This window comes from Dromiciops gliroides, chromosome 3 (assembly GCF_019393635.1).
Source record: "Dromiciops gliroides isolate mDroGli1 chromosome 3, mDroGli1.pri, whole genome shotgun sequence".
Lineage (NCBI taxonomy): Eukaryota > Metazoa > Chordata > Mammalia > Microbiotheria > Microbiotheriidae > Dromiciops > Dromiciops gliroides.
The window spans coordinates 254,739,061-254,757,642 of NC_057863.1; the positions used below are offsets into that span (position 1 = coordinate 254,739,061).

An 18,582-nucleotide genomic window follows, 5' to 3' on the forward strand; every position below is an offset into this window, starting at 1 on the left:
CACACCCCTCCCCTCTTTATTTTACTGAAAAAGAAACATGGTGCATGATAGATTTCACCTGGCATAAGAAGAGTCAAGTTTATATCCCTGCTCTGCCACCTGTGTGACTTTGGGGAAGTCATCTAACTGTGAAATGAAGAAATTATATTATTACATCTTGGAGTAAGGAAGGAAACAAGCCTTTATTGAGCATCTACTTATGTGCCAGCACTGTGATAAACATTTTATAAATATTATCTCATTTGATCTTCACAACAACCCTACGAGGTAGATGCTGTTATTATCCTCATTTACAGTTGAGGAAACCAAGGCATAGAGAGGTTAAGTGACTTGCCCAAAGTCACAGAGCTTATTTGAGCTCAGGTCTTCCAAACTACCGGCCTAGCACACTGTGCCATCTAGCTGCCCCTTTTTCTAATGTTCTTTGTATTTTGAAATCTATGAAGTGGAGGAGAGGGGTGATAGTTTTAGATGACTTGTATTTCCATTTTTTAGTGACAGAGTTGGTACCAGAACCTAGGTTTTTTAGAACTCTGAATTGCTCTATATCTAATATCTAATTATTAATAACTTGTCTTGCAATTGAAAACATTTTAAAGTTTTCAATCCAAGCTTTAGCTTTTAGGTTTCATTTAAGGTTGAGACAACCATTTTCTGAAAGGGGAGGAAAAAACCCTAAACTATTTTCATACTTGTTCCATGGAGAATAAGGCATAAATTCTTGACATCCCCCACAAGGAGGGAAGAATTAAATGTAAACAAAGACATGGATGACTTCACAATTGGTCTGATTTCCATTTGCTCTTCCTTTTCCTGAATTTTTTTCTATTAATAAAAGTCTAATTTTGAGATGAGAGCTATGTTTATCCAAAAAATGTGGGATAGTGATTACTTCTTATATTCACATGATATTTTATGCTTTTTCAAAGTATACATATAAATTATCTCATTTGATAATCACAGATTAGTATAAAACATATATTTACATATTTTGTTCCTTTTCCTTCAAAAATACATAAAATATGCTGAATATTCAAGAGGTAACAGTTTTCCTACTTCTAATAATAGTATTATAATAGCATTTTAAAGTACTTTACAAATCTTATATCATTTTATCTTCATACAACCATGGAAGACAGATGCTATTATTTCCCACATTTTACAGTTGAGGAAACTAAGGCACACAGCTAATAAGCTTCTGAGGCTAAATTTGAACTCAGATCTTTCTAATTCCAGGACCAGGGCTCTATCCTCTGCACCACTTAGTTGTCTCTATTTTACCCTTTTCAGTTCCTTTCCCTTTCTGTATTAAGCTTAGGATCAAAAGAGCTGAGTTTGATTTAGTTTGTTCACTTATAAATTGTATGAATTTATCTAGTTTTCTCATCTGTAAAATAGAAATAATAATGTTTGTATGATGTGGGCAGGGAGTACTTACTGAACAGAGCTTTCATAGAGTAAAAGTGAAAAAGTAAATAGTGGTAAAAATATACAAAGTACTAAATATATGTGTTTATATTTTATCCAAGGGGGAGTGGGGATCCACTAAAGGCTTTTGACCTGGGCAATGACCTTGTCAGAACTGTGCATTAAGAAGATTTTGGTAGATGTATGTAAGATGCATTGGATATAGAAGAAGTGGTTGGTTAGAGAGAGACCATCTAGGAGAGTATTGGACTAACACAGGTGAGAGATATTATAAGAACTTGAATTAGTGTAGTATCTGTATGAGTCAGTAGAAGAGAACAGATACAAAAGACATTGTGAAGATATAATCAACAGGACTTGGCAACTTATTGTATGTGCAGGATGAGAAAGGAAGAAGATTCAATGATGACTGAGATTAGGTGACTGTGAGTATAACAGGGCACTCAATAGTAAGAGAAAAAAATGGAGAATAGGTATATGTGGGAGGATAATCCATTTCATGTTAGACATATTGAGTTGCTAGGAGGAAAACTAGTGGTTGATAGGACAGGATTGTAGTTTAAAGTAAAGAGGGGATGAAGATTGGGGCTGGGGCTGGGGGTGGCCAGGTGGCACAGTGGATAGAGCACCAGCCCTGGAGTCAGGAGTACCTGATTTCAAATCCGGCCTCAGACACTTAACACTTACTAGCTGTGTGACCCTGGGCAAGTCACTTAACCCCAATTGCCTCACTAAAAAAAAAAAAAAAAAAAAGATTGGGGCTGGACATATAAATATACCCTAGGATTATTTCCTAGAGTATTTACATAATTTGTGGAGAGAGTGGTGGTGCAATGCCACATGCTTCTGCGAGAAGGTAGAATTGGTGTAAGGGTTTCTGAGAAGAGAGACATTTTTGCTTCATTGCTTGGAGAAATGACACATATTTCCAGACTTTTGTCAGAGAAGGCAGTCACATAGGGGGGAAACTGATTCTTCAACATATACCTAATTTCTTCATTTCATCATCCCTAGAGGCTTTGGGAAAATTTCCCTTGTGCAAGATTGAGTCATTTTCTTTTGGTTAAACTGAGATCCCTCAGTCACAGTAGGTGAGTTTGTTTACACTGTGTATTGTCTGGCATATTTTAATCTACATAACCAATTTCTGTTTGTTTCATGCTCGGATCGGTGAGTTTACTCAGTATTTGCTATTTGTGATAGCCTTTTGTAAAACTAGCATTTAGGGGCAGCTAGGTGGCGCAGTGGATAGAGCATCGGCCCTGGAGTCAGGAGGACCTGAGTTCAAATCCGACCTCAGACACTTAACACTTACTATCTGTGTGACCCTGGGCAAGTCACTTAACCCCAATTGCCTCCCAAAAAACAAAACAAAACAGAAATAGCATTTAGTGTAAAATAGTCAAGTGTGTGGATATAAGCTTGAACCTAAAATAATATTGTCCTAGACTATCAGTACTTAAGGGGAAGACAAATATAATTCTAACCCAGTAACTCCCTTTTGCAGAGGAGAACCATGTGGCTAACCTTATGACCCATTCTTCTTCTTTGCCCCTCCAGGCAGATATCAAAATCTTCTTCAAAGAGAGGTGAGAGGGGCAGTTCAGTGGTGCAGTGGATAATGCACCAGGCCTGGATTCAGGAGGACCTGACTTCAAATTCAGTCTCAGACACTTGACATTTACTAGCTGTGTGACCCTGGGCAAGTCACTTAACCCTCATTGCCTAGCAAAAACAAACAAAAAACCCTCAAAGAGGGGTGTGCAAGATTACAGAGATAGTGATCATGCTTCACCATTAGCCATTTTTAGATAACCCCTTACATACATGTGTGAGACCATCACCAAAATATGGCAATCATTCTTGCTTGCTTATTTTTGTGAGATGTTTTTTTTTCTTAAGCCTTGGAAATCCTTTTGTAGCCCTGGTTCTGAGGTTTCATAAGATTCTGGACTTTGCAGTGTTAGCTTCTTTGCTCTATTGTGCCCCTGATAGCCAGGGTGGTGGAAACAACTACCTTTTAAGACCTGAGTTAATTTCAGGGTGTTACAGGAGAGGAGTAAAAGTCTATGTACGGGGCAGCTAGGTGGTGCAGTGGATAGAGCACCGGCCCTGGAGTCAGGAGTACCTGAGTTCAAATCCGGCCTCAGACACTTAACACACACTTACTAGCTGTGTGACCCTGGGCAAGTCACTTAACCCCAATTGCCTCACTAAAAAAAAAAAACCCAAAAAACTAAAAACTAAAAAAAAAAAGTCTATATACAATAATCCTAAAAGGGTGATGACCAAGGACCTATTGATATGCTGAGCCACAGATGAAAATCCTCATGTTAAGAAGTAAACAAATGACGGACAAATGTTTAAACTAAACTAGGCTTCTGGTACAAAACCAGAAGACATGCAGAGGAAGGTCTAAGGCAAGTATGTCAAAACATTAGACTTTCCTTAACTCTTGGCTGAATGAAGGGTTCTTAGGAACTGACATGCCTTTCATTTCTGTTGCCTCAAAAGCCACCTAAAGCCACTGCAGACTGAATATTGTTTTTACATATATTCTGTCCCCCATTCCTCTACAGCGACACCATCTGCATGCTACCTGCAGTTTTTACAATTAAATTTCCCTCCTCTCAATGTAATATATTTCCTTATGAGAGGGACAGTGAGTAGCAACTTGGAAAACTTGTCACACTCAGTCATTTTCATTACTTTCTTCACCAACTTATCAAGTGTGAGATGATGGCTACATATAATGTCTTTCCTTCTATTTGTAGCATAGTTGGAATATTGGGTATTTGTATGGCTATAAAGATATATTCAGTGCCACTTCGATTAAAAAAATTAAATTCAAGCATTATAAACATTCTGCCTTCCTTTTACTGGTTTCAATACTTGCACTTAAATTCACTAGAATTTAATTACTTTTGAATCCTTTGTTGGGCAATTATATAGTGCTCTCTGTTATTCTAACCAAACTTTACAGCAGAATTCCTGGGGAGAAAAGAAACAAACACCTTATAATCACTGTATAGTATGTATAATATGTATAGTGTGTAGTATGTATGACCTCTAATTTAGTGTGTATGGCTTCTAATTTAGAATCCCACTTTTCTTTTAAAACTTGTACTAAAGATTCTCCCTTGCATCTTTCTTTGTATTGCTCACTTTAATTCTATGCCACGTTCAATACAGAGCATCAGGTCATTGTCAGAAGTATTATAAAACTTATCAGAACTTATATAACTTATCATTGTATCTCAAAGCACTCCCTCCTTTCAATAGTTTGATCATAATCCTCATTTCAGGAACTGTGATATTTATGGCTAAATTATTTGTTTTGATATTCATTGACATTTTCATTGATCTGTATCCTTCGCCCTCTCTATATCTTGGTGTGCACTTGAAACATTTCTCTAAATAATTCCCCTATTATCCACAGTTAATCTTTTAAAGTCACTTTAATTTTTCCATTTCTGAAAATCCTAGGCCCATTATCCCCATCTCTTTTGTTCTTGTACACAGTAACATCTCTGTAGGTAGTGCCTTTGCTCTCCCTTTTCTTTCTCTTAAAATTATTGTCTTTCAAAGTCATTTATTTTGATAATATTAATTGGCTACCATAAAATTTTCCCTGTATTCTGCTCATTTTACTCTGAATCAGTTTGTAGCCTTCCCAGGTTTCTCTGAAACCATTTCTTCATTTTTGACAGCAAAAGAGTATTCTAGTTCTTTACCTCCAAAATAAAAGGTTTACAAAAAAATTTTTTGAGGGGAAAGGGTACATAAAGCACCTTTTAGTCTCTCTTTTATCTCATTATGGTAAAGAAATATCAGTGAAAGCACAGGGTCAAAAAATATACAGAATTCGGGAACTTTTAGGCTATATCTGATTATTAAGTAACCAACTATTGGGGAGATACTGGGTATTTTCCTGTTTCCTATTTCCTCACTGAAAGTCTAGTCTTTCAAGGAAATCTCTGACCTTGCCCAAAAGTTTACACTTCCTAGTCCTTCTTATTTAAGTGGAGTTGTTGCCCCACCCAACTAGAAAAACAAGAAAATCTATTCTGGTTGAATTTTGACCCATTGTATTGTATTCAGGCTTGGGGATGGAGGGTAGATCCTTTGTCTAGATTGCCCAAGGCTGGAAGTGATCTGAGAGTAAGAGTGACATAATCAGTTATGTCCCCTAGCCCCTCATTAGAATATGTTCACTTCTCATTATAATATTCATTTTCATTAATTGTTAACCAATCAGAGTTGATAGCCATCTGCTTGGAACATCTACTCTTCCAAGGGCATATAAGCTTCCATGGTCCATTTTTGGCATTTGAGAGTGCCACTGACCCCTTTTAGTAATTATCTGCTAGCAATAATTAATAAAATGATTAACTACCTAGAAACTGTGTCTTTTGAACTTTTTATATATCACAGTTCCAAATTATTTTCTAGATTACCAGATTAATTCATAGCTCCTCCAATAGTGCATTAATATGCCTGCTTTCCGCTAGATCCTCCAAAATTTTCATTTTCCATTTTTTATTATCTTTGCTAATCTATTGGATATGGGGCAAAACTTAAGAGTTGCCTTATTTTTAATTTCTCTCTTTATTAGAGATTTGGAGGATTGTTAAATTGCTATAGATAACTTAGATTTCTTCCCTCAAGAGTTGCCAGTTCATACCCTTTAAACATTTGTCAATTAGAGAATGTTCCTCATTTTCATACATTTGAATCAATTTGTTATAGATCTTTGAAAGAAGAATTTTGTCAGAGAAACCTACCAAAAAATATTACCCCAGTTAACTATTTCCTTTCTCATCTTAGTTTCATTAGATTTGTATAAAAGTTTCAATTTTACATAATCAAAACTGTCCATTTATGTGATGCTCTTTATCCTTATTAGATTGTGAACTCTTCCCCACTACATATATCTAAAAGGTAATTTTTCCTTTTCATATGATGTGTTTATATGATCTTTTATATATTTGTTATTATATTTTTGAAATTAAGTGTTTCTTTGTAAAAACTAATATGACTGTTAAGTAGATAAATGGATGTGGGGTGGAGAACCATACCCTAGACTTGGCAATACTATTGCAGGGAGATGGATCCACTGATAGAGAGTTTAGAAACCTCCAATCCCCTTAAAGGTGTCAAGGAAGCATGGAAGAAAGATAAGATGTAGCATATCTTTCCTTCAGGTAGTATGGGGGGGGGGGGTCTGGGTAGTAAGAATTACATATACAACAAATTCAACATGTTATTCTCACAGCTATCCTATTTCACTGTGATTCTTTCTGGCTTTTCTTCTATTATCTTTTACCCCAATTATAAAACACATTTTTTTCTATATCATTTTCTCTTATTTACAAGAAAGGAAAAAGGAAAGAAGGAAGGAAAGAAGAAAGGAAGGAAAAGAAAAAGGTAGGAAGGAAAGAAAGAAAGACCATTGTGTCATATAAGCATAGTCAATTAAAACAAGACTCATGGTTGATCATTAAGTTGATAATATTTCTTAAGTCTCTCAGAACTGTTATTTGCAAAATAGTAATAGTATAAGATAAATTGTTCTTTTGGTTCTGATAACTTAACTCTGCATCAGATCATATAAGTCTTCCTAGTTCTCTTTAAAAGTTTTTTTCTTCATTTCTTATACCATATAAGTAGTTTATATACCACAATTTAACTATTTCATGAATTGAGGTGTACCCCTTAGTTTCTAGAAGGATGACTCTCTGTGGTTCCTCCTTCAATTGCAGATCACTATTGAATCTGATGACCATCTGAGATTTTGTTAGTGTAATTTTGAAGGAAATAGGGCAGTACTTTCCTTATTACTCCATTATTGTGGCTGGTCTCTCCACTTTTTCTTATACATGAAACCTATCAATTCTATTGTCATGTTTCCTTTTTGTAGCTTGTTAATATGTAAATCTAAACACTATTTTGTGTTTTTACAGATTGTATCTAACTGTTTTGTTTCAAGATTTACTTTTTGTTTCCTTAAAGTTCTATTTCCCTTTCTCTGGGATATATCTGAATTCTCTTCCAATTCCCTTCTGCTTATATGAAAGAAAAGAATCACAATTAGGGGGAAAATGGAAATAAACCAGAAGCCCATTGTGGTATATGTATGTGATGGAATATTATTTTGACATAAGAAATGATGCATGTATGTATCATGTATGTCCACAGAAAGAAACAAGTATAATTACAACACACAGTACATAATATATACATGGATACATACACACATGCATCTATGTACATACACACATGCCTGCATGCCTGCATACATACATCTTTTTGGCACTCCATGTGGATATCAACTGCACAAACTGGTCCAGTTCTAGCATTATAATGTATAAATGCACAGGGAAAACTAAAGCTAATTCTGAAAATAAGGAATGAAATGTTATGAACTCAAGTAAAGCTACTGAACAAAAAAAAAACCCCAGCACACTTGTATATACAAGAAAGAATCCCATGCAATGCATCTCCCATTGATTGAACTGTAAATAGCTAACATTAAAAGACTAATTACTTTGGTATGTCTTACCAGAAAACCACTCAGGCTCAATAAGAGTTCACCATGCCCCTGATGGAGCAGCATTATTTCAAGTAATATCAAAATATGTACTGTGGAATCCTTAGCTGATGAGGACACCAATTAATTCAATGAAGGACCAAACCTCAATAAAACTAGATTCACTTCAGCAGCTAAAGATTCCATTGTTGCCTTAAAAAATCTGATTCATTACAGAATTGAACAAAAAAGTTCTAGGACTGCCTCAGGATTTCAAACCTGTTGAAGTATATACCTAAGTATTACCCACAAATACTTGTCATTGGCAATAGGAGATATCAATGGCAGAAACATATCTTTCCCCACAGGGTAATCTCTGCCTGCTGTACTTTCTATGCAAAGAAAGTTAAAACCTAAATTATAACTCTACAATTGCTAAAGCAAAAATACTAGCTCTGCTAAAATGAAAGTTGATCTTTTCCCATATGTCATTAATTCTGAATATATGGATAGAATATAAAAAATGTTTTGCACTCATCCAACTTCTTGGATGAGTATCTCAATTCTCAAGAGCAAGTGATCTCATTAAGTTTATCAAACCAATATAACTCTAACACATTCCTGAATCTCCCCCATCAAATCCACTGAGGTTTTATTTCTAAAAACGCTGAATATTATTGTTTCAAAACCTAAGTGATATTTTGACCTTCTTTGGGTATAAAATTGTTTACATAATTATTTAATCATATGATTTAGTAGGAATATGTCTAAATAAAAAGAAATATATAAACTGGCATTAAGCATTTAATCTTTATACACATAAAGTATATTCATATATAAGTGGATAAAGCAAAATTTGGTATGATTCTTCTAATAGAAAAAATTATGCATTTATAATGAATAACATAACAGAATTCTTCCTTTTCATGGGCCCTTTTTATTAAAGGAAAAGTGACATATATGGATGTATGTGTGTATGCATATATATACATACATATAATATATACACATAATATTTTCATGTCTATATAAATGTTTCTGCCATTGTTCTTTTTTAGATTAACAGAAAAAAACCCTTCACTTCTTGCACCTTTATACATTCAACATAGATTTATTGGTCAGGTTACTTAAACTTTCTGAGCCTTAGTGTCTTTATCTTAAACTGGGATAACAATACTGATATGACTTCAGAGGGTTATTATGAGACTCAAATTAGATAACAGGTGTAAAGTATCCATTAGCCATATATAAACACAAACTATTATTATTTAATTTATTTAACAAAGTATAATTGTAGTATTCTCACAAACCTCTGATATAATTGACCTGCATTTACAAACATTCTGCCTCAATAATATTTCTCATATTTTCCTTTTCTCTATTCTTATAGTTATAGACAATGCAGGTACTGATTAATAGGAGGCTATTGTTCTTGCTTGAATTGTCTTCTTTCTAATCCATCCTTTATATTGCTTCTAGGCTGATTTTCTTAGGCAAAAATATGAGAGAATTTTTTTTTGCGGGGGGGGGGGGGTCAGGGCAATGAGGGTTAAATGCTTTATCCACTGTACTACCTAGCTGCCTCCAAGAGATAGCTTTTGATAAAAAATCTGCAATGACCCTATGTTTTGCTGGATAATATCTGTCCTATTCTAAACTACACTTTACCCTCAAGTCCTTTGTCTGTTTATCCTATCACTAAGCATACCTTACCAACCTCCAGCTTTGCATTTCTCTCACCATCTGCCTCCTTCACTGTTATTAATGTGCTGATGAACAGAAGTGGTAAAAATCATGGAACTGTGCTGAATGGGTCCATTACAAATTTAAGTTACATAATCTAATTTTGGCTATCAATTCAGCAAGGAAATGCTTTGATACTTGCCTAACCTATTCTCTAGCCCACTCAACATATCAGCTATTCCAGATCTTTTCATTAGCGTACCTCCTCTCCCAGAACACTTAGCTGAGTGTTCTCGTACTTCATGAAAAATAAAGTAAGGCCTCTCATACTTCAGTGAAATATTTGAGGCCATTCAATAAGAGCTTCCTCTTGCTCTTTCCTCATCATCTTACATAATTCAGACATGTTACCTTGAGTGTATACCATGAGAGCAGTGATGGCATCTTTTAAAGGATCACCCAACCTTGGAAACACTGAAAACTTCCAAACTCCCCAAACTAGCTATGAAAACAGCAATGCAAAAAAGAAAAGAACAAAAACAAAAAAACCCACCCTAAATTTTGGGACAGTGCACCTCTCCAACCCCAAGAGTAGGAACAGAGTCCAACTTTAAAATAAAATTCAAAGTCAACAAATAGGCTAAAAAAAATGAGCAAGGGACAATAAAAAAGAATCTTATAAAAAGCTAGTATGGTGAAAGAGAAGATCAAGACACAAGAAGATGTTGTAAAAAGACATTGTTGTTAAAAGAGCTATAAGGCAAGCCTCAAAAACAAATGTGCAATGAACACAAGCCCAACAATAATTTCTGGAAGTGCCAAAATTATTTTTATTTTTTTTTTTTGGTGAGGCAACTGGGGTTAAGTGACTTGCCCAGGGTCACACAGCTAGTAAGTGTTAAGCGTCTGAGGCCAGATTTGAACTCAGGTCCTCCTGACTCCAGGGCCAGTGCTCTATCCACTGCACCACCTAGCTGCCTCCCAAAATTATTTTTAAAATCAAATAAGAGTAGTAGACTAAAACTTGAATAAGAAGTTAAATCAAGGAAAAATATATAAAAAAAATAAGAGTTTGATAAAAGGCATAAAAACATGCTGAGGAAAATAACAGCTTTACTCTTTCTCATGTATTAGTACCTCTCTAAAGTACTTATATTTTATTTTGCATTGTCATTATTTGTGTTAATTAATTATATATTCCTTAAGAGTAAGAACTTTAACTAACATGTATTTCTCCTACTGTCTATCAGAGAGCATTGAACTTGCCAGTTGTTTTATGCAATAAATGTTCATTGAATTGATTACAAAAGATAGGGTAGATATTATAGATTCTATTTCATTCACAAAGAAAGTGAGGCTAAATAGTAACTTACCTATGGTCATACAATTAGAAAATTGTACAGTTGGGGCTTGACACCTTCTACCTTTAATACTGGTTTCTTTTCATTATAGCATATTGCCTACAGTGCTTCAGAGAACTTCATTTTCTACAGAATATATTTAACATCACATAGGTATAACGTTCGATATGTTAATATGTTGCCCTGAAATAGTCATGAATATTTTCTGAAAACACCATGGAATTTTCTTGTCCATAAATAATTAATATGTCCATACCCAAAAAGTTACCAAATATAGTTGTTGGGGGTTTTTGCTGGAAAAATAGCATTTAGCTAGAATAACTTTACATTTGATGAAAATTAAGTGGAATTTTGGTGATTTGCTTCTTTAATTATAAAGATCAAATAGCACTTTTCCCCATTTATACTATATTTTATGGAAAAAATCAGAAGATACCACTTACCCATGAATGTGGCAGATCCATATCTATGAGGGAAGAAGTGAGTATTGAGTGGTGGGCAGAACAAGTATAGCTTCCCCATCTTCCAGTTTGAGAAATAAGAAAATCACACGGCCAGAGTTGATTATCAGTAAATGTCTTCCAGTCATTCCATACTTCAAATTCATTTCCAGAGTGGGGTGAAATGTCTTCTAAATAGCTTGCTCTAGAAGTATGGAATCTTTCCAGGGAAGGAGAAACAAAATCCATTCTACGTTCAGTCTCTTCATTTTTCATTGTGTTATCTTTATAAACTTTCTTTTCTTGGCTCTTCATTAGTTTCATGCATGAAATCAAAGTGTCATCTTCCTCTTCTGAGTGATTACTGTCTTGGGGTGAATCTAAATAATCAAAAGATTTCTCTGAAAATGAACCAAATCTATCAGTTTATTTTTATCATATTCATGATTATAAACTTATAAAAGCATAAAAAGGTGAATTCCATTTTAGATAAAAAACATAACATGCCAAAAACATCATAATAATAATGTTCAGCATTTACATATAACTTTAAAGTTAACAAAATACTTTAAATACATTAGCTTTGATTCTCACAAAAAGTTCAGGTGTGGAAATGATCAACCAATCAATTCACAAGTATATTTTTAAAAATCAAGACCTACCTGGTACATTTTTTAAATTTATAGAAAACTTTTCACAGTTTTAAAAAGATAATATCTATTGCATCTATTGTATAGATATGCCTCCACTGAATGCTGGCCAAATATAGGATAGTAAATTGAAATAAACTTGAAGGAAACACACAATCTCAAAATAGTGGGATGAAAACATCCCTATCACACCTAATACTGTATTAAACCTTCTTTTGAGTACAGGTTAGATGTTGTTGGGATTGATCATATTAAAATTTTATACATTTATAAGTGGCTTTCTAGGTCTAGTTTCTAGGACAGGACTCAATTCAATCCAATACACATATACTAAATTCCTACTGGTGCAAATCACTGGACTAGGCATTGGTCATACAAGGACAAAAATCAAATAACATTTTTTCCTTAAAAGAGTTTATTATCTCTATGATCTTTGGGGTTAGGGGGAGGAACATGGCAGTAGGTACTGGAGGAATTAGAAAAGAGAGTCTCAAGTAGCAAGTATCTGCTGCCCAGTGTTTTAAAGGAAGCAAGAGATTTCATGAGATAGCTGCAAGAAGGTAGTGCATTCCCAAGGAGGGGATTTTTGTAGCTAGGTGGCACAGTAGATAAAGCACAGGCCCTGGATTCAGAAGGACCTGAGTTCAAATTCGGCCTCAGACACTTGACACTTACTAGCTGTGTGACCCTGGGCAAGTCACTTAATCTTTATTACCCTGACCCCCCTCCCAAAAAAAAAACAAAAACAAAGAAGTAGTAGAAATTCTGTGAAACAGAATCATACAGTCCTAGAGTTTGAAGAGAACTCAAGAAGCCTTTAAGTCCAAACCATACTTGACCAATTTCTACAAAAAGCAGCTATAGAATCTTTGTTTGAAGACTGTTTGATGAGGGAATAATCATCTTTTTGTCCATTTTTAAATATTAGCATTTTATTCATGTAATGAATATAAATATTCCTCTTCATATGCCTCATTTATGTTCATGCAATGTTTGCATTCATTGCTCCATATTCTGTCCTACCTTGAGACCAAATAATTAGAATGATTCTTCTATATGACTTTTTAAATATATTTGAAGACAGTTATCCTAGCCTTCCCCCTCCTCACCAAGTCACCTTTTCGCCAGGAAAATACCCCCAATGTCTTTAACCTGTCTTCATATAGAATGATTTTCAGGTACTGCATTACCTGCTTTTTCCATTCTAAATATTCTCCACTTTGTCTTTCTTGACATTCTGTACCACTGGGATTGAAATATAATGTTTAAGGGGGCAGCTATGTGGCAATCCCCCTGGATTCAGGAGTTCCTGAGTTCAAATCCGGCCTCAGACACTTGACACTTACTGGCTGTGTGACCCTGGGCAAGTCACTTAACCCCCATTGCCCTGCAAAAAATAAATAAATAAATATTTTTTTAAAAAAAGATATGGTTTGACTAGATGGCACTGGGACCATCATTACTTTAGTCCTCAACCCTATATCTTTCAATGAATTATAATTCACATGAACTCTTCTGGATGCCACAGTAAACCTTCCTCATAATCCTACTCGAGTGCCTCATTGTAGTATAGAGGTTACCTTGATGGAAAGATGGAAAGATGGAAAAGGCAGTTCTATTAGACTTTGTATATATTGAAGAGGTCCTTATCAAAGGCAACAAAATTTTTGATAGCATATATATGTATATATGTATGTATGACTTCTTTATAAATCATAGTTTATTTTACAAAAATTAGATTTTTCCATATTTAAGTGTATATCTGTTTGCATAAAACTAGATAATAATAAACTGAATGGTGCCCAATTATAGGATAATGAATTAACAGAAACTTTAAGTAGCTATCCAGTCACAAAAATAGTAGAATATAACCCCCACACACAATATCAAAAGATATAATTAATTTTCTTTTGAGTATAAGATTTTATACATTTCTCAGTGATCAAGCATACACACATATACATACATATGAGTGTTTAATGTATACATGTATGTATATGTCTATTTTTTCTCATTCCAATACTATAAATTTATTTGTTCAGGGAGCTCCATTTGAGAAAATCCTTTCTGTCAGTGCAGTTTGGCAATTGGTTTTGCAATTTGTAATTTAAAAAGAGTTGCTTGAAGGACAGAGGTAATGTGCCCATTGATTTCCCTCGGTTATAAACTAATTTTGTGACCAGAGAGGAATAAGAACATAATTCTAAGAAAATACAGAGTAATTTCAGAAAAAGTCATTGTATTGAGGATCTCATAGGAACAATAGATCAGAAGTAGGCCTTGAATACAAGTCTTGACTCTAAAAAATGATTGAAGCTAAACTTGGATTTAGGCTGACACACATAGTAGTATAAAAATGCTCTACCAATATAGCTTATTGTCTTAGAGACTTGTATAAGATACCTAGAAGTTAAGGGATTTGCCCAGGGTCATACAGCCAGTATGTGTCAGATGTCTGACTTGAATCCAGGTCTTCCTGCTCTGAGGCCACTTCTCTCACCTATAACATGGTCCCTTTCATACACACACACAGATACATACATACATACATACATACATACAAACATACATATGTACTATGTTTGTACACAAAATTATAATTTGATTCATTGCAAGTATAAAGGTTGATAGCAAAATATTGAAGGAAACAAACACAAAGTAACTGCTTTTAGTTTTAAATTATTGTACTAAATATTACTTAGAATATCAAGCTAGCTCTTACTGAGAGGCGTTGATGTATGATTGAATTCATCCAAACTATGCACACTGGCCTTCTTGGTTCCAACCAACTTCCATAGTCTTTGTAATGTGCCCATTGATTCTACTTGGTTATCATCTAATTCTGTAACCTAAGGTGAGAAAAAGACAGTTCTAAGAAAATATGCAATATTTTCATCACAAAAAGTCATATATAAAGTTTGTTGAGAATACATATGTGAAATTTTCACAGTGTGGCTTTCAAATAGCCAATAGTGACAAACACAACATGATGTTTGCGTTGTGAAACATAATTTGATTAATGTCAAGGAAAGAGAAAGATGATATAGTGGGATCCATTATTCCAGGAAAGGATGGGGACATAAGGACCCATGATTCCACAGTTTAGGGAACTCACAGATGAAAAAAAAATCAAATCCAATGCAGTTTGACACCTAATCTGAAACACAGACTTATAGAGTTGCCTAGAGTACAGAGAGGCTAAATGACTCTCCCCATATCACACAACCAATATGACAGAAATAGATCATAAATCCAGGTTCATTTGGCTTCATGTTCAACTGTCTATCCATTATGCTACATTCCCTCTATTTCTCCAACCCCATGCTGCACAAACAATTTTATACTGGTGTCACAAAAGTCTTTATTAAGTTGTTTTTTTGGTTTTTGTTTTTTGGTGAGGCAATTGGGGTTAAGTGACTTGCCCAGGGTCACACAGCTAGTACGTGTTAAGCATCTGAGTCCGGATTTGAACTCAGGTCCTCCTGAATCCAGGGCCGGTGCTCTATCCACTGCGCCACCTAGCTGCCCCTCTATTAAGTTTTAAAATAAAAAAATCAGGTACCTGTAAAAACAATTTTGAACATTCATTTTTTTTTTACAATTTGAATTTTAAATTCTCTCCCTCCTTTCTTCCCCTTCCTCCTCATTGAGAAGGTAAGTAATTTGACATAGGCTTTACATGTACAATCATGTGAAACATTTCCTTATTAGATTAATAACAGATTAATTTCAGAACCTACGCAAATGAACCTAATAAGATTGTCTGATAAAACCCAGCTACTGAGGTAAAGGCTCATTATCTGGCAAAAACTGCTGGGAAAATAGGGAATCAGTCTGCCATATCAGGTATGTATCAAATTAGGCATATATCAACTTCTTACAACATATTGCTACATTGCTTAGATACAAAAGTTCCACCTCATAAATAAATTAAATGAGGAAGGAAAATATTATCTTTCATATCTTTGGATATGAGAAGGGTTCACCACAAAACAAGGGTTATTAAATAAATCTGAAAAGATAAAATTGTCTATTTTGATTTGATAAAATGCTGGGTATTTTTTTGCCAAAATAAAAGGGATACAATTAAAATTTGAAGGAAAGGGGCAGCTAGGTGGCACAGTGGATAGAGCACCAGGCCTGAATTCAGGAGGACCTGAGTTCAAATCTGGCCTCAGACACTTAACACTTACTAGCTGTGTGGCCCTGGGCAAGTTACTTAACCTCAATTGCCTCACCAAAAATAAATAAATAAATAATTTGAAGGAAAACAGTTAACTAGGAAAAAGTTTTTTCCAGCAACTTTCTCTTATAAAGGTCTTATTTCTAAGATATATAAGAAACAGATTCAAACTTACAAGCATAAGAAGTGTTTCCTAATTAATAAATGGTTAAAGGCTATGAATAGGCAAATTTCAAAGGAAGATATCAAAGCTACCAATAATCATATTAAAACACCCCAAATAACTAATCATTAAAGACATGAAAATTTAAGGAACTCTGAGTTTTCATCTCACACCTATCAGAAAAGTAAAGATGAAAAAAGACGTAATGACAACCACTGGAGGATCTGCAGGAAAAGAGGTACATAAATGCAATATTGGTGGCACTGTGAATTAATATAGTCATTATGGAAGGTACAGAACTATGGCCCCAAATCACCAAACTGCATATTCTTTAACCCAGAAATACCAGTACTAAGCCTATATATTCATATAAGCATATATATAGATGTAGATATAAATACATACATATATATTAGGCCTACATATACACCAAAAAACTAAAAGCAAGACTAAACCAATATGTAAAAATATTTAGAGTATTTCTTTCTGTAGTGGCAAAGAACTAGAAAAAACAAATATAAGAAATGGTAGTATATGAATATAATGAAATATTGTGCTTTAAGAAAGGATAAAAGTGATATTTTAAAAGAATCATGGAAAGCTTATATGAACTCATACAGAATAAATTAAGCAGAATCAGAAGGAAAAAAATATACAACAAAATAACATAAAGAAAAACAGCTTTGAAAGACTTGAGAACTCCAATTTATACAATGACCATAAGAACCAAAGACCACAGGACCAATGATGAAGGAAGATACTAGGGAGCAGCTAGGTGGCTCAGTGGATAGAGCACTGGCCCTGGATTCAGGAGGACCTGAGTTCAAATTCAGCCTCAGACACTTGACACTTACTAGCTGTGTTACCCTGGGCAAGTCACTTAGCCCTCATTGTCCCACAAAGAAAGAAAGAAAGAAAGAAAGAAAGAAAGAAAGAAAGAAAGAAAGAAAGAAAGAAAGATACTAACCTCCTAACAGAGAAATGGTATACTCAAGATGCAGAATGGGACATGCATTTTTGGACATGACTAATGTGAGGATTTGTTTTGTTTGATTGTTTATTATAAATTTTTTTGTTTTTCTTTCCAATGGGGAAAGTGGGATAAAGAAGGTGGTTAGGGATAAGATTCTGAAAAAAAAAAAGAGTAAAACAGATTGAAGGACAGAAAAACCACAGACAAGACAGCTTTCTAAGTTACATATTGTATGTATTAGTAATTTAAAAGAAAATAAAACTTCACATAATAGAAATCCAGATCCCTGAATATAATCTCCTACTTATGTGAAGAGTGCTGTCAAGAATTTAGATAAATATGGAAACATTTATAAGCTCATTCAGAGTGAAATTAGAACAGGGAGAACAACTTAGAAAATAACCACAATAAAAATGGTATCTCCCAACAAGCTCTAAAAGACCAGAGAAATTCGATCAAACCAGCAATCAATTATTAATTGAAAAAACTGAAGATGAAATGTACCTTCTACTATTTGGAATAGTGATGGATCAATGTATTGATTTGTTTTGCCTAACTCCATATTTGTTTTATTTTTTTATGCTTTATCTCTTTTTTAAAGTATTTTATTATTTTCCAGTTACATATAAGGATAGTTTTCAACATTTTTTTACACAGGATTTTTAGTTCCAATTTTTTTTTTCTCCCACCTTCTCTTCCCTCCCTCCTCCCCAAGATGGAAAGCAGTCTGATATAGGTTGTATCCATATTTGTTTTAAATGAGTGCTTGTACTGGTTGGGGAAGGATGTAGGAGAGGGCAAGATGGTGATTTGGTAGCAGTGTTAGTTATGGAAATATATGAATTTCTTCTTGGAGTTACAGGTGAAAGTCACTTAGTGAAAGTTCAGGGGAAATTAGAAATGATAAGAATATACAATAGTGATCTTTTTCAAAGAATACAGGAGCAATATGAAAAAGTTACATTCCCTTAATTTATTAAATATACTACAGCTTTCAGTCCATATAGACAAAAGTTGCTTCTGAGAAGAAAACTATTACAGGATGCTCTATGTTAATAACATATTAATCATCTCTGGAAAGTGACTTAGGAGAATGTGCTTGCTTTGAACATTTTCTCTAACTCAAACAAAGTGACATTCTTTGTCCAAATTAATGAGTGCCACAGATTCAG

The 18,582-nt window shown here is 34.3% G+C and overlaps 1 protein-coding gene across 1 annotated transcript in view; it reads right to left on the minus strand.

Annotated features, from left to right (window-relative positions):
* SAMSN1 (SAM domain, SH3 domain and nuclear localization signals 1) overlaps window positions 1–18,582 on the minus strand; it is a 175,683-nt gene that overhangs the window by 111,978 nt on the left and 45,123 nt on the right. The window contains exons 3-4 of the mRNA XM_043996076.1: window positions 14,814–14,940; window positions 11,445–11,842 (exon numbers count right to left, since the gene is read on the minus strand). Coding sequence (XP_043852011.1) covers window positions 11,445–11,842; window positions 14,814–14,940 — 525 coding nt within the window. The remainder of the gene's footprint in view (window positions 1–11,444; window positions 11,843–14,813; window positions 14,941–18,582) is intronic.